This window comes from Rhinatrema bivittatum, chromosome 1, assembly GCF_901001135.1.
Source record: "Rhinatrema bivittatum chromosome 1, aRhiBiv1.1, whole genome shotgun sequence".
Taxonomy (NCBI): Eukaryota; Metazoa; Chordata; class Amphibia; order Gymnophiona; family Rhinatrematidae; genus Rhinatrema; species Rhinatrema bivittatum.
Window position 1 is genome coordinate 54,413,310 of NC_042615.1, and position 22,266 is coordinate 54,435,575.

General features: G+C 43.7%; 1 protein-coding gene across 3 annotated transcripts in view; it reads left to right on the top strand.

Moving 5' to 3' along the window:
• Positions 1-22,266, top strand: part of DCLK2 (doublecortin like kinase 2) — a 319,571-nt gene that overhangs the window by 156,025 nt on the left and 141,280 nt on the right. For 2 of the 3 annotated variants that reach the window (XR_003857315.1, XM_029605030.1), the window contains exons 4-6: positions 2,399-2,494; positions 6,473-6,523; positions 10,254-10,348. Coding sequence is in view for 2 of the 3 variants with exons in the window: in XM_029605030.1 (XP_029460890.1) it covers positions 2,399-2,494; positions 6,473-6,523; positions 10,254-10,348 (242 nt within the window). In the remaining variant the exon portion in view is untranslated. The remainder of the gene's footprint in view (positions 1-2,398; positions 2,495-6,472; positions 6,524-10,253; positions 10,349-22,266) is intronic. The other variant, XM_029605114.1, reaches the window with a different exon arrangement.

Genomic DNA, 22,266 nt, shown 5'->3' on the forward strand with positions numbered 1-22,266 from the left:
CAGAGTCCTCTCACTGACCCCCAGATAGAAAGGCTGCTGCTTGCAAACGCACAGGGTAAGTGAATAGGAGAAGTAAAAGATACGTTCTTAGGCAGTTCGAACCCACAAGGTTAAGTACTTTTTTTTTTTTTTTTCCTCTGAGCTATGCTGTGTAGGGAGATGCCTCTCCTGATACATTCTTTGAGATGTGCAGAAAAAAAATAGGATCACTATCAGAGGCCCTGTAACTAGAGATCAGGTTGAAAGGACCTGAACTTCCAGAAGTGACATAAGCTGGGATCCCTCTCTTATCAGTAAGGAAGGTGAACTTTTGTTCTATTTCCTGCATGAGGTATTGTGACACAGAATTAAATATTGATTATTACTGCTTATTGCCATATTAAAGTATGGACTATGGTTGCTTGCACGGTAATGGTTTATCATCCTAAGAGCAAGAAATCTTTGTAGTTTTTATCACTAATTTTTCGCTTTTCATTTGTGATATTTTAATTTGCTTTGCAAGTGTTTTATTCTTTTATTATGATGTAAACTATTGTATCTTGATTTGAGCACAATGGGGGAAAGGCAAGTCCTAAATCATAACAAAAAAACCTTTAGTCATGATTCTGGATGAACATGTTCTAAAATGTGGCCGGTGAGGTTTACCTGGATGGGCAAACTAAATTTTGTTTGCAGGTGTTAAGTTTGTGTTCAGCTAGGTGAAAAAGGCAAGATATTTTTGTCACGTTAATGCCTTAATGTTTAAGAAGTTTGTTCTATTAAGTCTCCAATTATTTTCGTGCCCTCAGGCCTAAGTTTCTTTAAGGGGAGCTGCAATTGTTCTGTAATTTGATAAGTGAAAGTTATTTTCTTATGTATTGACCTTGCATATTATCCATTTTCTTTTAGTTAGATGTCTTGCTGTAATATTAAATCAGAAAAATAAAATTAAAAAAAGTGTCCCCTTACCTCTCACTCTTCCTGCAGTGTAACCTACAGGGGGAGGCTACAGATATCCGGAAACTCCCAGTTCTCCAGCTTTTACATAGTCCCCAGAATTTAGGTCTCTAACCCGTCCCGTGATTTTCCTTCTGCCCTAGAACCAAATATTGATAGGGATGTAAGTTTCCATAATCTCTTTCTGTTCCTTTAGAGACCTGTGCATAGGTTCCTTGGTCTCCCCCCCCCCCCCCCCCCCCAACCACCTCTACAATCCTGGTTGTAAACCACCTAGACCACTCCTCTAAAAGGATCATCTTTCCTGCTCTCATAAAGGAAAACCCACTAGAACCCCTTGGAAAAGTTTACCTGGCACATTCCCATTGACAGGCACATGACATAGCTCAGCACTATTCCTTATGCTATCTCATGGCAGTTCCTGAATCTCCAAAAACGGATACTATATAGGAATCCTGTACGCAGTCTTTCCAAATACCAAACTTCTATATGTGGGCCTAATTTGGTGGTCCCATCACAAGCATCTATTAAGATAGGGCCTCCCAAACCTGACCTTGTGACCCCCCCCCCCCCCCCCATAGTCACCTGGGTATTCAGGATAGCTTCAGTGAATAAGTGAGATCAATTTGCATGTATTGGAGTCCTAGCAAACTCCACAGGATGTGAAGTCAGCAAGTCATGTTTGGGAAGCTCAGTACTGGGATTTACCAGATATATCTTTTTTTTGTTTCTTGACTTTTTCCTTTTCAGGCCCAACTGAAAATTCGCTGAGTTGATTCCTCAGAATATGCGGGTCCTGCTCTCATTCCCCCTTTCACCTCTGTCATTTCTCCCTCCTTTTGTGTTCTCATTCTGTCTTCTCTAATACCTCTTCTTATTTTTCCCTCCTTTTTCTCCATCTGATCCTTCTCCTGCTCTCTTCTTCTTTCCCTAATTCTGCATGCACTCCCCTCTTCCCAGTGCCTTTACCACCAGCAGCCTCATCTCTTGCCATAGATCATACTGGGCCCTGGGTACATCAGCTGTTGGGATCCGTGCAAGGCTGGCTGCGCCTTTTGGGGACTACTGCCGTTGGTAACATTGATCCCTGCCTTAGTCTGACTGCTGAGCTCTCTGCACATGGTGCAGTAGCTAGAGGGTAGGCTTTCCTGCCCAAGCTACCAAAATTGCTGACTTGCTTAGGAGTACAAGTTGTGCTGCTTGACCTTGATCATTTGAAAATAAATAAATAAATAAATCTGCAAACTGGATTGTATAGCAACATTTTTCTTGCTGGTGATTTGGGATACAAGGAATGCTTTATCTTGCCACTGCTGGGGCTGCCTCATTTTAGACTCTGCATCTTCTCAGCATGAGACTGTGGATGCTCCTGCAATGATTTTTGTGTGCATTGGTAACTCCATCTGCAGTTTTAACCTTTTATATTATTATTTATAATCCCAGTTTTTTGTTTCTATTTCAGAATGTCGCGTTATGAAGCCCTGTTACGCTCGCACACCGAAGCATCCTGGGTCCAAAAGCCCTGGGCTCTCGCGTCGCAGCAAATCTCCCGTTTCAGGTACAGCTGGAGGGAAGGGCCGCCGTGGACATGGGGAAGCAGACGCCTTGTTTGCTGTAATTGCATGGCATGTCTTTTCATTTGAGACCTTCTTATAAGACTGTTTTAATGGCAAAGGCACCTTAGTCCAGAAAGCTTGCATCTTTATCATTTATGAATCTGAGATCTGCATTTTTAGAGCAGAATTTTAGTAGATGTGCTGGAACAAGTGAAAACTGTATTCTTGGTAAGCTGATGCCATTTTATTGAACAAACAAAAAGAATAGTGCAAAAGTGGTGATTATATTGTGATGAGAGTGGGAAGACGTCATAAAGGCAGATAGAAGTAGCACTGACCACCAACAGAGGTAGTAGTTTGGGCCCACCTATCTGGGAGAAACACAGCTGGGAATGTGTGTTGTTTTCTGAGGGAAAGTAAAGACTACGAGTTTGCAGGAGAAGAGCACGCCAGGGCCTCGTGGTTCTAGTGAACACAGGTGGGAAAAGAGAGGCCTCTGCACACCTAACAAAATGTGGTGAAGCGAGAGCGTGGGGGAAAGGGGTAGTGATAGTGACTGGAGGGGGACTCTTCAGAGAGGTGGGGAAAGGATCTTTTGTTCAGTTACTTTGAGGGAGCGCGCTCTCTCTTTCTCCCTCCTGGCCAGGAGCCTTTCAGTTGAAAAATAAAATAGAATAAACTTTAAAGTTCTGGCAGTTCATAACTGAGAGGTGAAGAGCCATAAAGGGGAGGGTGATAGTGGAAGGAGGAGAAAAGGGGATACTTAAAAGTAAAAATCAAAGGTAAGAAAAGTATGACATAAGAGCAAAATTATATGTGAAGTAAGAAAAGATATAGGGGAAGAGGACTGGCACGAGCAGAAAAGAGGTGTGTGAAGAAATCAAAGATAATAAAATGTTGAAAGTAGAACTGAATCCAAAGAGGGAAGAGTGCTAAAAAATAAAAGGCAAAAATAGGAAGAAAAAATTAAACGAGAGCAGATGTGTGTGATAAGAGGCTGTGGTAGAGATGAGTATGGGTTGGTGTGGCTGGATGTGAGTGAGGCTGTGGCTGTGAATGTGGATGACTTAAAGCTTTCATCTTTATTGCTTTTCTGTATCAGACTGGGTAACTTAAGGTTCCAGTGTAGTGACCATTCCCCTTTCATTCTTAGGCCGCCAGTTCAAATCCCAGCTACGGTGGCCCATTTGAAATGAGATGGTCCCAGTCTGGTTTCAGAGGCCACCGCAGAAGTATTCACGCTGCAGCTCCTGTCGGATTCCTAGAGATCTGTGAATTTTGCCGCACATCTCATCGCCGATGTTTACAAGGACGCAACGAGACAGATGAAAAATAACAAACAGATGTTCTATCTAAAACTTTTTTAAACCAGGGGTGGCCAACTCCGGTCCTCAAGAACCTCAAACAAGTTGGGCTTTCAGGATGTCCACAATGAATATGCCTATGAGAGATTTGCAGGCACCTCCTCCAGTGCATGCAAGTGATATCCTCATGCACATTCACCACGGATATCCTGAAAACCAGGCCTTTTTTATGGGTCTCCAGGACTGGAGTTGGTCACCTCCGACTTAGACAATCTCACAGTATCATATAATGGCCAGCAATCGTAAATAATTCAACTGAAAAGTGTTCCATGCATTTCAGAATGTCAGTGCCTCTGCTGTAAAATAGACTTCTTCCATAGGCAGAGTCTCAAAAACATCAGATGTTCAATCTTCAGCTGAGGGCGGAGATGGGTTCGTCCCTTTTTAAGGCTGTTCTAGCCAAGGTAAGGACAGCAGTGAAAAACATCAAATTAGCTCCTCCTTAGGGTATTACTTTTACTAGAGCTTAATAAAGTATAGGACTTGAACAAATTAATGTAAATCTGTTATTTACCCTCTCAGATAACAGGACTAGGGGGGCACTCCATGAAGTTAGCAAGTAGCTCATTTAAAACAAATATAAGAGAATTATTTTTCACTCCACGCAAAGTTAAGCTCTGGAATTCATTGCCAGAGAATGTGGTTACAACCGTTAGTGTAGCTGGGTTTAAAAAAGGTTTGGATAAGTTCCTAGAGGAAAAATCCATAAACTGCTATTAATTATTAAGCAATGATAGCTTGAGATTTATTTAATGTTTGGGTACTTGCCAGGTTCTTGTGGCCTGGTTTGGCCTCTGTTGGAAACAAGGTGCTGGGCTTGATGGACCCTTGGTCTGACCCAGCATGGCAATTTCTTATGTTCTTACATTAAAAATCAGAACTAAATTATATTATTTGTAATTATAATGGCCTCTTTCCAGAACGACCTCATTTTTAACACCATCTCAAATCAAATGAATAAGAGAACCCCATTATTACACAGTAAGGCATGAAAGGAAGCATTTTGTAGAGCCTGAAGGGGCAATAATTGTTAGACGAATCCATTTTCAGTTCTTACCCAAGGCGTGTGCTCATCGTTGGTTTTTTTAGTGTTAGCAGAAGCCTCCGGCCACCCGCTGTTGGACAGGTGTCTACCGTTTGAATTCTGGTTGTGTAAGGGGAGGGGGCACTTCCGTTACATCACTGAATGTGCTGTAGGATTTTGACAGACGTTTCTTTAGCCCGCCTAGTATGACAAGCTCAGCTGAAACAGTCACAAGTCTCTTATGCAGAGATTGGATTATAGCAGCAAGAACGTCTTAACTGGAAAAGAGAGTAGAAGAGAACATGAAAACACTTGTTTTTTTAGCGAACGATTTTATTAAAAGAGCTTCTGGACCATAGCTGTGCTGATGTAAATATACCTTTGCTTTTTCATAGTGTGCTACCCTCCAGATTAACCAAATCTCTGGAAACATTTTGTTCTTCCACACCTGGGTCTGCATTAACCCACGTATTTTCTTCCAACAGAATGTGAACTTTTTTCCCAAAATTATAATCGATACAGCCATGGTTGGAGATAGTGTGTATTTCCTTTTGTAAAGTGACTCCCTTAATGAACGAGGTGAGAATAGCAAATGTTCAAAATTACTGCTAAACTACTTAATTATATGCACTAGTGATGCCGACCAGTAATATCTGAAATTTTCTGATTCCCAACCTCTTTCTGAGAGAGGCTATCCGTTAGTATGTGTGAGAGAGACTCTGGCTGGGAGTGTGAGGCACACAGAGCATGTAGCTGCCTGTGTATATTTGTGACTTGGTATGGATAAGATGGGAGTGTGTGCGCGTATTGGTAAATGACTGTCTGAGGGAAGCTGTGTGTCCTGGTAGAGAAGGGATTTGATTCTTAAATAAGACGATATAAGGGCTTTTTTTTTTTTTCCTGTCAGAATAAAAAAAATAAAAAAAAAAATGAACTGAAAAATGTGGTACAGAAAATCAGGATCCTTAAGCTCAGAAAGGGGTCTGGCCTAGCAATGCGAGCTGCCATGCAGGATTTGGGGGGTTCAATTCCCAAGCATGGCTTCTTATCTCAGGTCTCTTGGGGCTGGGAATGCTGCAGAGACAGCACTCACAACCTCATTGGAGAGGGGGGGGGGGGCACAGGGGATGACGCCTGATGGTCAGACTCCAGGTGCTCGTGTAGTAGGTTCCAGAAGGAAGACCTGATAGGATTGTCTCAGTGGTTGGGCCTAGAAAGATTGGGTGCTGGGGGAGAGGGGACCATAGGTTATAGCTGCAAGTGAGGATATACTGCATAAATCCCATCCAGGGTTGTTTCACAGATCCTGATCCAGACAAATACCTGTTTGTGCAGAGTCTCTTACGAAATAAGTCAAAGAAAACACGTGCCCTGATTTTCACCTCTGGAAATGAGACCCGGCCAGTGTACTCTGACCTCTCCAGAAGCACACGTGGTATGGAGTTCTTGAATACATACTCAGGATAAAAGATGGTTTTCCCTTTTTTTTTTTTTTTTTAAATTTAATCTTATATTCACCCCTTGTGTGTGTTTACCTGTTGAATAATTGCTCTCCTTGATGTCTTCCTCCTCTTCGTGTTGCTTGAGTGCAGTAAGGAGAGGTGGCTTCTACCCAAGTAGTTGCACTACAGCAAAGTCCCCAGGTGAGCCATTCGTGTCCTGGCTGTGTCTCCTCGCTCCGCCTCCTTAATTTCACCATGTGCTCTTCTCCTGTCTGTCTCTGTGAGCGTACAATGGCTTGCAAAACGTGCACCTGGGCTTTGCAGAATGAAGGCATGGTGTCTGTTGTGCAGACGTTGGGCTTCGTTGGAAAGAGGGTGGTGCTTTGCAAGTGCACAGGGCCTGGATGGTAAAATTATAGGCATGTTTGTTTGTACTGCATGCTGCACAACAGAAGGCTAAACCTCCAAAATTTGAATGTTACGGGTGAAGGGAGGAGTTGGATAATGTTCACAGGATCTGAACTCTTCACTTCACCCACAGTACACACACACACAGTGTGTGTATTAGGCTAGATATTGTCACCTCAAGGCTAGTAAAAAAGCAGGGCTTGAGGTTGACTAAACAGGAATTTTTGTGGCTAAATGCAAGCCGTTTGTCCTGCTTGGCTTTAAAAATCAAAATATGAGTTGAACCAGACAGCGAAATTTATTGCCGTTTAGTTATCCACTGTTTAACATCACCTGCTCTTACTGTTGCCTGCTACAGTTCTCTGCTCTGCTTCAGTGCCTCATTCTTTTTGCACTAAAGTGAAACAAAAACAGAAATGAGTTCCAGGGAGCTGACTATGCCAGAGCAGGGATAACAGGTCTGCAGAATAGAAGGTTAGAGCTGCTGTATTTTGTTTTGAGGTCATCTTTCCTCCCTGCGGGCCGAGGACGTTGAGGCCAGCTCCAGTGAGCGCCTGGCAGGAGCTTTTCCCATGGGCTGTGATCGGATCTGCTCCTTTTAGCCTCAGTCTCTGTGCCAACCAAAAGCCCCCTCCGAAGGCTGGCGAAACAGCTCTGATCTCATTTCCACCGCTCCTGCTGCCCTGGGCTTTACTCCCACAGCAGGCAAAATTGAGCCCCTTCCCTTCGGCAAGGGCTGACATGGTGGTCCCCTTGGAAGTCACATATCCTAGTGCAAGTTTATATATTATTTTTTTTTAATATATATCTCTTTATTTAAAGACACACACACAGTCCTCCCCTGCTGCGCCAGTGGTGGTCATTGGACGTCTTTATCACACAAAGATCAGTGCCAGAAAATAGCAACGGGTTGTCAGCTGTTTGCACTGCTGCTGCCTCTAAGCTATGAGCTTGGACATAAAGCACTGTTTTTCCAACCAAGGTGACAAGAAATGGCTAAATGCAGGGCCGGCCTACGGTCAGATGCAGCTTATGAACGACCATCCATACGTGTGCCGTAGATACTTATGCCTCACAGATTTCTTTGATATTGACAGACTTCGGGGGGCCGGAGTTTGATATATTTTTTTAAATTTACTAATAAAATACATTTGCAGTTTAACACTATTAGCTGTGATCTGTGTGTGGCAAGTAACTATCTTAAATATTTTTAGCAGCCTGACTTTAGGTTGTTGGTGGGGTTAAGCTGCAAGTATATTTAAGTAGTAAACAAACATCAATCCTCCCCAGTCTCTGTGTCAAAGAAAAGATTGAGCACGGAGTCTGTCCATGGCACGTGCACAGTCTATTGGTCAGGCTGGGACCTACCTTGAGGCAAGCTCCTGCTTTCTGTGGCTTGCTGAGCTCTGCTTGGTAGGGCCCATCCTTCATAAAGTGAGATGGCTGAAGAAGATGTGCTATGGATAAGACAGGTTAAGTTCACACCAGAGCGGTTTCAATTGACCACAACATTCTGGTGATGGTTGGAAGGTTTGGTGCACCTTCAAATAGCACTACCTTTCTTTTTGAAAGCCACCCTGCAAACGCTGGCATCTTTTTAAGATTCAAGAAAAGGTCAAAGGTGCAATTTTTTTTTTTTTTTTGCCTGATGCAATGACTCCCTGCTTCTGGTCTTGCTTTCATTTTGTTTTAGAGAGGAAAGAAATTCTATTTTTACACGCTTCTCTGACCAAAGGTAAATGAAGCAAAGCTAGAAATATTAACAGCTCAAAATAAGAGCTATGATAAACCTTTTAATACTGTACAGAGACAGCATGCACTAAAAAGAAACCCTTGGATGTCTCAAAGAGCAGATGCATCTAAAGCATTTTCGTATTTTGTATGATTTATTTTTTTTTGTGTTCGATGTGGGCTGATAGAGGCTCACTATACAAATATACATGGTAGATATGGGCTGCCTTAGTGAGTCAGCTGTAGAAATAAATGATCCAAAGCCAAAGAGTTTTGTCTGTGGCAATCATTATTGCCCGCCTGCACCCCCAAAGATGTTCATACTTGTTCACTGTGGAGCAAATGTAGTCTGTTTTGATCTCTCATGCTTTTTTTTTTTTTTTTTTTTAAATTAATAAGAATAGCAACATTCTGACATCCTTGTTCTCGAAGCTGCATGAACTGCTAAGTGAACTGTAGTTACGTTTTAAAACTGCTCTTGTCCTCTTTCAGATAACATGTTGCAATTGTGTATGTCTGGAAAGATACATGCAAAGTACTTAAATACGGAGTACTCCTGTTTTGTGTATTTTAATAGTTTCAAATATACTGTTCCGCATTTTCCTAAATATATATATTTTTTTACATATCTTAGCAGTTGATAGGGAAAATTTGCATAATAAACAGATTACCCCTCCCGCCAAAAGTGTTTGAAAGTATATAAACAGTAAGTATAAGTGGTGTAATGTGTAGTGTCAGAAGTCAGTTCTATATAATTCATTTGGCAATTTAAAAAAAAAAAAGATGCAATTTTATTTAGGTCACTTAAGGTTATTAACATTTTATTTTTAAAAATTAAGCGCCTCCCACTTTGCCATGCCTGCCATTATGAATCTAAATATACGGGCAGCGTGTGCTGCTGTTCTCTGTCACATCCATTTGCCGCCTTCCCGCTGTTATAATCGCGCATTAGTCGGATAAGGAATTGACTTCAGGAAGGGGATTGTTAGCAACAAGGCATATGTGATCATGGTAAAACTAGAAACAAAAATGTAGGAAATCTGTTAGGGGGATGAAGAGAAATCCCTGGGAATAAAGCAAAAAAAACCCCCAAACCGAGGCAACTTGGCATTGCACAGTTCCATTGCTTTAAGCATTGCAGAGCATACAAACTGCTCTTCAGAGCACTGAAAAAGTGCGTGGGGTGAGTGTGAATGTGCTTTCATGGGAATCGAATGCTCGGTAGGCCTTCTATTAAAAGGCAACAAAGAATTGGCTTCTGCACCAAGAAGTAATTTGTCTTGCGTGTGTGTGTGTGTGTGTGGGGGGGGGGGGGGGAAGCCTAGCCTTGTAGCTCAGATAACTTTTAGCATATTATCTAGCAAAGAAATAATTACACCAACAAATAAAAGAATAGTAAGAGTCAGTCCTCGGCACAGGACGGACTTGCCTTATTCTTAATGGTTTAGGCTCTTGCGTCTGGGTTACTTTCAGTAAATTCTCTTTCTGCATCAACTGCAGGGGATCACAAGCCGTGCTGGGCACATTTCAAATGTCATTGGTCAGTACTGGTAAAGTTTTTCGAATATCACACAGGCCTTAAAAAAAAAAAAAAAAAAAAAAAAAAAATTTGCTGAAAAACTGACTGCTTAGTAATATTGTAATTGATGCAAGGTGTTTTTATAGTTTATTGAAATTATGAACTGTATACAGGCCCTTCAATTGGAGGTAGTGGGGTTTTTTGCCTTTTTGTTTTTGTGATCTTGTTTAATAATACCACCTTCTTTTTTCTCTTGTCTGTTACTCTGGCCAGTCAATGGAAATCCCAACAGCCAGCTCTCCACGCCTAAATCTACCAAATCCTCCAGTTCGTCTCCGACCAGTCCAGGCAGCACCAGAGTGCTCAAGGTAGGATATTTGATGGTGTCGTCCATGTTTAATAGTTAAAGCTCATTGCTGGTTGCCTTTGCATCTCTAGAATATGCTGCATTTTCCAAAACTCATTCACCACCTAGAGTGTCCTGTTATTTCAGAATTGGGGGGAAAAATAACTTTTTAAATAACTCTTGTGATTATGGGATGTTACCCTATCCCTGGTGCTGGCCTCACTCCAAAGGGGCCATAAAAGAATGTATACACCTTTTTTTTTTTTTTTTTCTTTTGGGCTGAATCACTCTGGCTAGCTCTGGCCCCCTAGTCTCTTTCCACAGGGCCTGAGTCCTTTCTGGGTGGGGGAAACGAAAGTCTCTTTCAGGGATGCCTTTAGATTTCCTTCCCTGGGAGAGGTGCACTTCTTTGTCCCATTGTGTGTGTTTGCTGCAATTCCAATAAACGCTGCAGGATTTTGGTTTATTGTCCAGAGTAAGTACTTTACAGATGATTTCATTACCCATCGGTCGTCCTCTTAGTCTTTTTCCCTCTATCTGTGCAGGGGTCTGTTACCAAGGTCAGGGAAAACCTCCAGTCTCCAGAGCTTGGTTGCATGGAATTCCCAGGTGGGTGTAGGGTACCCCAGGTTTAGCAGGATAACCCTTTCCAAAAACTGGTAAAAGGTAGAAATATGGTCTCTGCACCTCGGGGGGGGGGGGGGGGGAGATCCAGACCTCAGTGGTCTCAGAGGTTCTTATTCGTAGCCAATTTTCTTTATTCTCTTTCTCTATCAGATAAATCCATAATGGGAGGGATCCTCTCTGGAACAAGCAGCTCCAGCTGTTACTTGGTAGGGTCGGAAGAAGGGCAGCCAAAGCTTCCTCCCTGATCTTCTTAACACAGTTCTTCTTCCCCCAAACTGAGGCAAAACACCAGAAGGTCCTGGCACCAGGTCATCGGCAGTCCTCTGTCCAAGGGGCAGATGTTCCCTAGCCTGGGCCTCCCAAAGACCGGGATCCCCATGCCCACCCTCCCGGGCAGTTCAGAGGTCCTGCCAGGCTTCTTACAAATATGTCTCTGAAAATCCCCAAAAAACAACCCAGGATACCAGCCTTACCCACCAGGGGAGTGGATAAGAACAGCAGATCCCCGACCTGTCTGGCTCCAAACAGGGTTTGCCTGAATCCTAATGAGAGGGCTCCAAAATCCAACTCAAGAGCGATTCCTCCTCCAAAAATCAACCGTACTGCCCCCAGAGCTCTTAGGAGAGAGCTGCTTCTAAAACCCACAGAGGGAGACTGCCACCCCAGCACTGTAAGGGAGGAGCTGTACTGAACGCAGCCGCCCCTCACCATTTCAGTCTCCATGGTTCCTAGCCAAAATGAGTTAACCCAGGGCAGTACTGGTAATCAGCCCGCGGGGGCCATTACATGGGGAAGAAAGCTTTGCAAATTAGGCCCCAAGTGTGTTGGGTATATGTGGAAACTAGATTCAAAGCATGCATGCTCCAGATATAAAATAGTATGAATTTTATTGGAGATTCATGATAAAATCAAAATACTGTGTAAAAAGACTGACCATCTGGTTGAGAGACAACTTGGTTATAGTTTGATCTCACCATGCCAGCTTGCCAGTTTACTGTTCTAAAAGTTGGGGTTTCTCATGAATATGCAAAAAGGTGTCTTTGTGGCAGATCCAATGATATGCATGCATGTTAGTATATTCTGATTTTTTTTTTTTTTTAAATCTAGCCCCTCCCATGCTAACATTCTTGTTGAGAGGTTAACCTTATATGCATGGGTTATGTTCTTTAGATCAGGGGGTGAGCAAACGGGGGGGGGGGGGAGGGGCTTGAGGAGTCCACTTGCCCAATCAGGGAAGAAGAAAAAAACAGCTGGGCAGTTGAGTCTTAGTGCCATGGAAGCACTGCAAGCCCAGGAGGGAGGGAGGGAGCTGCTAGAATATGACATTGTAAGCAGGCCTGGGCTTAGCTATGTGTCTTAGTGGGCCAGGGAAAGGAGCTGCTTCTGCTGTGGTGGTCCCAGATGGGGAGCTGCTTACTCTGTGGCAGAACTGGAAATGGGAATAGCCACTATGGTGGTCCACAATCCAGGAGTACAGGCCTCAGCCTGGGAGAGTTTCCTGCTGCTGCCAGGTTCCTATCCAGGGAGAGAGAGATCGCAGCTCTTGCCCGCTGGGGAAAGAAGTGTTGAGGAAGGGAATGAGCAAAGAGGTCAGAGAGAATGGGGAAGTGGAGGGGAGAGAGGGAGGAGGTCGGAAAGGGAGAATAAAAGTAAATAGTGTAAAAAAAAAAAAAAAAAAAAAAGTTAAGCAAATATGAGAAAATAAGAGCAAACTAAGAAAAATACAAAAATTGAGAGAGAAATAGGAAAAAATTGGTGAAAATAGTAAAAAAAAAAAAAAGGCAAAAAAAACAGTTGGGCAGGATGGAAGGGAATTTTTCTCAGCTCCTAAAATGTTGGCTGGCACCAGCCCTTAGCATTGTGGGGGTATGGCTTATGTGTCTGTGTGATGTGGAGCGCATTTGTCTGTGATCTATCTGTGTGTGAATATGGTCTGTCTGCCAGTGTCTGTGTGTGTGTTTGAGAGCTGAGGTGTGTCTGCCTATGCTTCTCTGGCTGGCTGTTGTGTCTATGCCTCTGTCTGACCGTGTATGTCTTCAATCTGGGGGTGGGGTATCCTTCTCTGTTTTTCTGTCTAGTTGTGGTATGTGGGTGTTTGGCTGTTGGATGTCTGTCTCTCTGTGGGGTCTCTGTGTCTGGCTATCTTTTGCTGTCTACGTATGAAGTATCTATTTTTTCTCTGGGCACAAGTGTGTGTCTTTTGGTGCCTGTGTGCATATGTGTGAACTTTCTCTTCAAGCTGGTGAAAGGAGTAACAGAATTGGGGCTTTGAACCACTGGTTGGCAGCGCAGCAGTTTGGTGAATAATTTTCACATATATAGATGAGGTGCACACACACTCACACCCAACCAATTGCATGAATGGAAGGGGGGCAGTGGCTCAAATAATGTGATCACCCCTGCTTTAGATGTCCCTATTATAGATCCCACATCAGGGGAGCAGTACTAGGCTCGGGGAAAAAAAGAACTGCCAGTATTCTGGCTAATAGTATTTGAGTAACTGTGGTCCAGGGAAATGCTGCCTTTATGGCTCTGCTACCGAGCCTCCAGTTTGGGAGATGTAATTTCTCCAGAAAGATTATCCTGAGTATGGATGTCTCGGTGCACCTGCGCCCAGTGTAGTTTGGACTGATTTCTTCAGAGAAGAAAGCATTTTACAGAACCACGGGGAGAGAATTTGGCAACTGAAGAACTTGACAAGAGAAGTAAATTTCTATTAAAAGCAAAGTCTTATCTGAACATGTTATAAGTAGCCTGGGGGAAGGCCAGCCTGGCTAATGGAAAGCTCTGGTTGGGCAATGTCCGAGACCATTGTACATGCAGTCACCTCGCGTATGGGCAGCGATGTGAGGAGTCCTGCCTGTGACTCGCTGAAGAGGGGCAGCAGCTCTGATAAAGGATTGTGATGCTGAAGTAGACCAGTCCCTCTCTTTTTTTTTTTTTTTAAAGATTTGTTCTGTATGACTTTATTTTTTAAAGGCAACTGGACGGCAAACGATTTCTAATCAGTCTTCAGGGTTGTCGTTGGCTGCCGGGAGTCTCATTTTACCTGCTTTAGGCTTGTAAGAAGAATAAAAAAGCATCAGACCTGGGATGTTGGAGGGCCTGTGCTCTGCCTTTCAGCCCCAGGCTGAGAAGGCTTACATACCTGCTTTCCAGAGGGCTCGTACTGATTTTTGGGGGATCATAAGGGATCACCAGGGATATTCGTGTCCCCAGCGACCTGAAGACCTGAATGCTGTAAGCTCTGTGCCTTGGACCCTAAGATGAGGGAGATCGGTAACCCTGACCTGGTAGTAGTATTTGTAATACAAGTGAAAGCTACTGGAATATTCTGACCCAGACAGGACTGACTGAGTACCGTGAACCTGCTCTTGGATGGTTACGTTCAAGTTAATGAAGGTGATGAAGAACCTGTTGCCTTTTATGTTATGAATAAACCCTGTACTGAATGAGAAGCTGTTTCACGACCTGTGGCTAGCAACTTGACAAGGCTCCAGGATGGGAACGGTCTACATTAACGTGCCCAACGCTGGACAACAGGGGGGAAAGTGAGGTGCTAGCCACAGAAACATCTAGGGAACAGCCAAAGCAGATACTGAGCTACTAACCACACCGTCCTCCCACCTACTTCCCAGCAGGATCAGCCTCCTACCAGAAGGAGGAGAGCAGCCAGCGTGCTTCCTATCTGTGACTGCCTGCTTCCTCTTCTCTTGGCGTTACCGAGTCATGTGGGACTATGTTGACTTTTTGGACCAGACCTGTGCAGGCAAACTTCATAGTACAGCTGGCAGAGGAGGGAGGGAGCAGGTAAAAAAAAAAACATTGCTGCTGCTATCCTTCTGCCAGTGAGGGTGGATCTGGTGTGATGCACAGAGAATCACGCAAGAGAATAGGAATGAGGGGAGTAGGAGGAAGGAGGGCAAGAAAATGCAGAGAGAGTGCAAATTGGTTTACATACAACATGAATGAGTTTTAGGAGATTGTGATTCTTCAGTATAATTATCAAAATGGTGGGGGGGAGAGGAGGAAGGGCCTATGGCCCATGCCCCTGGATTTTATGAACCTAGCAACACCTCTGCATGTCTTGTTTATTGCATTTGGCTTCTGCCTGTGACATGGCTTTTGGTGGCAACAGTGCTAACTCCACTGAGGGACATTTAGCCAATTCATTTGTCTTTGCTCACTTGGAATAGGGGCCCAATGGAGGAGCCTAATCCTTTGCCCCAGACTCGAGGAGGAGGTGGGTTACTCTTGTTAGCCTGAACGGCACCAAACATTTATTTCCTTCTACTGGCGTCCATTTCGGAGCAGCAAGCTGGAGGAGAGAGCGGCCTGCCTGGCTGCATCTACTGGCACCAAGGGACTGTGAGGCGAGCGTGCTGGAGGCACTCCCCTCCCCCCCCCTCCAATGGAACAAAGAGGGAGCAAAGGTAAACGCCGGCACCAGAAAATCAATCCCTCCCTTGGCCCATCCAACGCCCTCCCACCACCAACACTGGCGTGCTCTTCGGAGCAGCAGCAATGTCGGAGGCGCTTGCGCTGGCAGGCTCGCACGTGAAGGAGCGCAACAAATGAGCCCCTTGGTGCGCCCCTTCGTGTGCGCCTCAGGAGATGCCTGAAGTAAATTGTGATTATAACCCTTACCAAACAGACACTATAATGGAGCCAACCCACATCATTGAAACCGTCACAGAATGAGGAAGTTATGGAAATTGGAGAACCTCAAAACATAAACAAAAAATGCAAACCTGTTTTATCCCAAGATAAGTAAAAGTTCTCCTGTAATCTCCTCCTGCCTAATGTTTTCTCTCCTTTTGATAAATGTTTAATCACTAAGAAAATCCCACTGATAAATGATCTGTTAGAGCAGAGCTTTCCAAAGTGTGTGCCGCGACACTTTAGTGCGTCTCCTGCAGTGTGCCGGTGTGTCGCGCAATCCTGGTGCACGTGACTGGGCGGAGCAAGGAGAAGTCAGGAGGAGCCAATGCGGCCGCCGGGGGACCTCATCCCACTGGCAGCTGAGTAGTGAAGTAACGCTGTGCTGTGCCGGAGACACACAGCAGGAAGATCGGCAGGGCCACGGTGGAGCTCACGTCACCACGGCCCGAAGAAAAAGGTCGCGTCTAAACGTGCAGGTGCTCCTCCTCCTTCCTGCCTGCATGGCCCCGGAAGAAAAATGTTGCCGGAGCTGCGTGGGCAGGAAGGAGGAGCATCAGCCACGTGCAGAAAAGGAGCAGCGTTGTTGCAGCGGGCTGAGAAGAGGAGGCGGCCCGGTAGAAGGGCCGCCACAGCGGATCGGCCCGAGAAGATCAGGAATGCTGCAGAGCCCATCCTGCAGCGACCTGTGAAGAGGAGGCCCAGAGGTAAGAGAGAGGCTGAGGGCCCATAGAGTGTGTGTATGAGATGAGTAGAGAGGCTGAGGGCCCATAGAGTGTGTGTATGAGATGAGCAGAGAGGCTGAGGGCCCATAGAGTGTGTGTATGAGATGAGCAGAGAGGCTGAGGGCCCATAGAGTGTGTGTATGAGATGAGCAGAGAGGCTGAGGGCCCATAGAGTGTGTGTATGAGATGAGTTGAGAGACTGCATGTGGGAGTGAGGACCTGAATGTTTGCAGAGACAGCATGTGAGAGCCTGTGTGTGTGTGAGAGAGACAGCATGTGACAGTGAGAGCCTGTGCTTGAGCAAGACAGCATGTGGGAGTGAGAGACTGTGTGTTTGAGGGAAGAAGATAGATGGAGAGAAAAGAAATAGAAAAAAAGACAATATGAAAGGAATTGGCAAAAAAATAAAGGGAAGGTGGAACAAAAAAGCCTGTGACCAAACGATTAGAAAACTAAGATCAGACAGCAAAGGTAAAAAAAAAAAATTACTTTTTACTGATTGGCACATGTAATCTTTGGTAATGTGCAAGAGTAGCACTTTCTCTATGCGGATCTCACAATGTACGAGATCAATATGGAGGAAGAGGAAACCCACGGGGCCTGCACAGAGGAGGCAGCAGAATGGGCTTCAGTGCCAGTAGCAGCAATCAGCACCTCCCCAATAGCCATGCGGCATCAGTGGCAGCAGAGGAATGAGAGAGGCTCCGAGGTTGCTGGCAAAAGAAAGAGAGGGGGTCTGCCTTTAGTGTGTGTATGTGTGTGAATGCATGGGAGCCTGCCTTGGGGGTCAGTGTGTGTGAGAATGAATGGGTGTCTTCCTGGGGTTTGTATGTGTGAGAATAGGTGCCTGCCTGTGTGTGGTGAATGTGTGTGTGAGAATGAATGTGTGCATGCCTGGGGGATGGTGAGGGAGTGGTGTGAAAATGAATGGGAGCTTGCCTGGATGTGTTTGTGTGTGTATGTGAGGGAGCCAGAGAGAGTGAGAGCATGAGTGTGTATGAGAAAATCCAGGGGAGTGGGGGTGTGTGTGGAGGGTGGAGAGTGTGTCTTAGAGCCTGAGAGTGTGTCAGTGTCTGTGAGAGCAAGAGGTTATGTTGGGTATAAGAGCATGAAAGGTGTATGTATGTGAGAGAGAATGGACATGAGAGAATGGACATGTGAGTATGTGTGAGAGGATAATCCTTGACAATATCAGGGTGACTGGAAATAAAGAGCTCCCACGTATGGACAGCAGGGGCCTTTTAAAATCCTTATTAGTTTTAATTATTGGGTGTTATTTGATATATGTGCTGTTTTGAAATATTTTATTGGTGTTTGTAAAGAAAAATGTATATGATTTTAAATAATAGAAATTCTATTTATCAGTAGTTTTAAAATATTCTTTTATTAGTATGGTTTTACTATTATAACTGATGCTTTGTTTCTTGATTTTATTTGTTTTATGAGGAATGGTGGTTCTGTTTTTCCATTGTTAATACACAGAGTCTGGCTTCTTGGGGTTTCCATTTCAGTTTTTGTCTAATTTGTGCTCTTTATTTTGTATTCTGTATTTGGTGAGGGTCTGTCTCTGCTCTGTGTGTGTGACCATGATGAGAGATTCTGCTAGCATAGGGATCTATAGCAATCTGGTTTGTTTTGTTTCCTCAGTAGGTGATGTATTGGTATTCTAGGACCCAGTGTAATATTTACCCTTGCTTTTTCATAGGTAGGGTTATTGTTGTTTGAGTCCTTGGTGTTATTACTGTTATGTTACGATGGGATTGCAGTATAGATTTTGAGTGTCTCTTTTGCGGGGTTTTGTGTTAGTTCACAATGTGCCTGGCAGTGGAAGGTGTTTGTGCTGCTGTTACTGTGAGGTGACACCAGAATTTGAAAATATCTTTTAGTATGATGAGCTGTAAGGGAAACATCCAAGCTCCATTGTTTGGGGGAATTTCAGTGGATGCACAGAGTTACAGAACTGGAGGCGCAGGATTTATATTGACATTCTGTCCCTTCCTATAAATTCCAGATTTCACTCTCATAGCCTCATTCAACTAATTCTATGTGGCGATCAAATACTTTTATAGTGTGAAATTGGCCAGCTTTTTAAAATTATGCAGAATACCCTTTGGTCTTTTTTATTAACACCAAATATTCAAAAGCTGTGTTCATCCCACCAAGCTCATATATCTCATTAAAGAGGTACATTGAATAACTCAATAACTTTGTTTTATTATTATTCATAAATTATAACAATAACATTAATCTTGGAATATTATATATATATTTAATATAAATGAAAGGTTTTTACAGATAGGTTGTGTCATGAAACATTTTATCTACCTTATAAATGGGCCCTGACCGGCCCGCAAATGCGCAGTAGAGCACAGCTCTACTGCGCATGTGCGGGCAAGGACGTCTGTCTTAGCCAGCGTAAAAAAAAAAAAACATGGCGGCGTCGGGTGGCAGCGGCGGCGGGCAGCGACGGCAGCGAATGACGAGGAGCAGCGGCGGCCAGTAGGGAGGGAGGGACTGAGTGGGAGGGACTGAGGGAGGGGGGAAAGAGGGAGGGGAGAGGGAGAATGAGGGAGAGGTGAGAGACAGGGATGTGAGTAAGTGGAAGGGTAAGAAGTTGTGGAGCAGAGAAAAAGGGTGTGGAGGAGGGCTGAGGGAGAGGGGATGGGATTGAGACAGGGTGGGGAGTGACTGAGGGAAGGGGAGAGAGGTGGGAGTGACTGAGGGGAGGGAGGTGAGAGTGAGGGGAAGGAGGCAGTGGGAGACAGAGAGTGAGTAAGACTGAGGGGTGGGAAGGGGGAATGAGGGAGAAAAAGTGTAGGAGGGTGCTGTTTTCGAAAATGGACCGAAAACAAAAATGTAATGTAGCCCGTTGTGACGGGCTTAACGGCTTATGTATATATTTAAGGAAACATACATAAATTGTCGAAATACATTCGTTTTAACCTTTAACCTTTGGTTTGCTAGTAGACTGAATTACTGTGTCACGAAATTGGCTAAAAAGTGTCACCAACATGAAAAGTTTGGAAAGCTCTGTGTTAGAGGAACTATATCCCACTATCTTCTGCATTATCAAAACATGGCTGAAAGACAATGATAATGTCCAATTTGATTTAAGAGATTACCCCAACTATGATATCTTTCACTTCCCCAGCCACAAACGTAAAGGTGGAGGACTATTAATATGTTTAAAAAAAAAAAAAAAAAAAAAAAATAAAAACCTACAAAGTGGAAATTAAACCTCCCTATGAGGTGGCAATTCTAAAATCACCACAACTAAACATTGGTTTGGTCTATTGCCAACCTGACACACTATAAAAAGACTGCTAATCTCTAATTGAAATTTTCACTAAAGCGTTTCCAGCTCCTGAATCAATTCTAATTGTAGGGGACTTTAACCTATATGTAGACAGCATACCTAAAACCGCAACATGCAAAATCTTTCTTAACACTTTGGAAGCAATGGGTTGGTCACAACTCATAACCAACCCCGCTCATAAAGCAGGATACATCCTTGACCTGATGTTTGCCAATCACAAAAACTGGTTAATCAGTTCCACTCACAACATAGTGCCCTGGTCAAATCATCAACTAATTAAAACAAATAACCCTCTTCACACAGCAAACAAACTCCCATAATAATCAATCTTTCACATACAGAAACAAGATAGAATTGAAAATACTTGAAGAAACAATAAAAAATTTTTTTTTAAAAACCCTGATTTTGATCATGATAATGCCTCCTTATCGTTTTGACTGTTGAGATAAAATCATCAATGAAATAGCTGATACCCTTATGCCCAATCTAGGAAAAAAACATTCCAGATTGATGGCAATACAGCTAAACAAAAGAAACCTTGGTATAGCGAAGAGCTAAGACACACGAAACAGACCCTGAGAAAATCTGAAAAGCAATGGTGGAAATGCCACTCTACGGAATCCCTATTATCAAAATACCATGAACAAATCAATAAGGCAAAAAAGGCTACTATGCAAAACAGATTCATGGTGTAATATTTAATTCCAAATTACTCTTCAAAACAGTTAAAAACGTAATCCAAGACCTATCTTCTGCCATCTCAAATAACTACAAATTTTCAAAGAACTCCTGCAATGAATATGCAAAGTCTCAAACTGTTTACCAACAAAAGAACCTGAAGAAAAACTTGGACAAGCAAAATGGAACACATTTGGCCCAGTATCTAAACTTGAAATAAACCAAATCATTACAAAAATGAAGCCTGCTATCTACCCACTGGACCCAATCCCTGCAAGTGCCTTGAAAACAGTACACAGTGTAATCACTCCAATAATCACAACCATAATAAACCACTTGCTAGCAGAAGAATGGGTCCCCACTAGGGCAAAACAAGCCGTGATTAAACCAACCCTAAAAAAATAAAACTGGCAGAATCGATGATTGGGACAATTATCGACCAATATCCAACCTCTTTCATTGCTAAAGTCCTAGAGAAAGCTGTGTTATCACAATTAGAGAACCACCTAGAAGACAATAATATACTATACCCAAACCAATTTGGATTCAGAAAAAATCGCTCAACAGAAACCCTACTCTTTTTTTTTTTCCTTAACTGATCCTGTACTGCAGGGTCTTGACGACAATGAATCCTATATCCTGGTACTAATTGATCTAACAGCAGCCTTCAACACAGTTGACTATACCCTGCTATGCCATCAGCTAAGAAAAATTGGAATAGACGGAAATGTTAACAAATGGTTCTCTTCCTTCCTAGAAGATAGGACATTCCAAGTCAAATTGGGCAATCAAATTTCTGACACCTTCACAATCAATACAGATGTCCCCCAGGGTTCAGCACTCTCGGCTCCACTAATCAACATTTATTTACTGCCTCTATGTACTTTACTAGGAAATATAGGAATCAACTTCTTCCTATATGCAGACGACATACAATTCTACATCCCTTTTGACAAAACATTTGAAAAAACTGTGTTAACTCTGTCAACGTACATAAAGGAAATACTAGGGATGTGCATTCTTTTAGAACAAATTTGTCCTGGTTCAGGAGACCTGAATCCCGAAACAGATTTTTCCCGAAATTCAGGAAAAATTAATTTTTTCGGATTAGCATGGGGGGAGGGGCACATTTATTAAAAAAAAAAAAAAAACAAAACCCCAACCCTTCAAATTTACTTAATTACAACCCCCCCCCCCAAGACTTACTGAAAGCCCTGGTGGTCCAGCAGGGGTCCTGGGAGCGATCTTCCGCTCTCAGGCCGTCTGGACTGCCAGGAATCAAAATGGTGTCTGTGGCCCTTTGCCCTTACCATGTGACGGGCTACAGGTGCCATTGGTCAGCCCCTGTCACATGGTAGGAGCAATGGATGGCCGGCACCATCTTAGAAAATGGCGTGGGCCATCCATTGCTCCTTCCATGTGTCAGGGGCTGACCAATGGCACCGGTAGCCCCTGTCACATGGTAGGGGCAGAGTGCCACTGGCGCCATTTTGATTAGTGGCAGCCGACGGCCCAAGAGGGAGATATCACTCCCGGGACCCCGCTGGACCACCAGGGATTTTAGTAAGTCTTGGGGGGGGGGGAATCGGGATGTGGGGGGGTTGTAATTAAGTACATTTGAAGGGTGGGGGGGTTAGTTCATTTCCGAAAATGAAACGAAAAAAGTTTCCGGGTTTGGGGAGTGGACCGAAATGGTCCACCCAGAATCCAAAAAACAAACCAAAAAAAAAAAATTGTGCACATTCCTAGGAAATACAACAAAAATTCTCTCAACTGAAATTAACACTAAACCCAAAAAAACCCAGAAATTGTGTGGTTACAGAGAGATACCATGATAATCAAACTGCCAACCCTAGACCTAGGAACTTTTAACATTAGTCCCTCAGATCAACTACAGGACCTAGGACTACAGATCGATGAGAACTTCACAAAGAA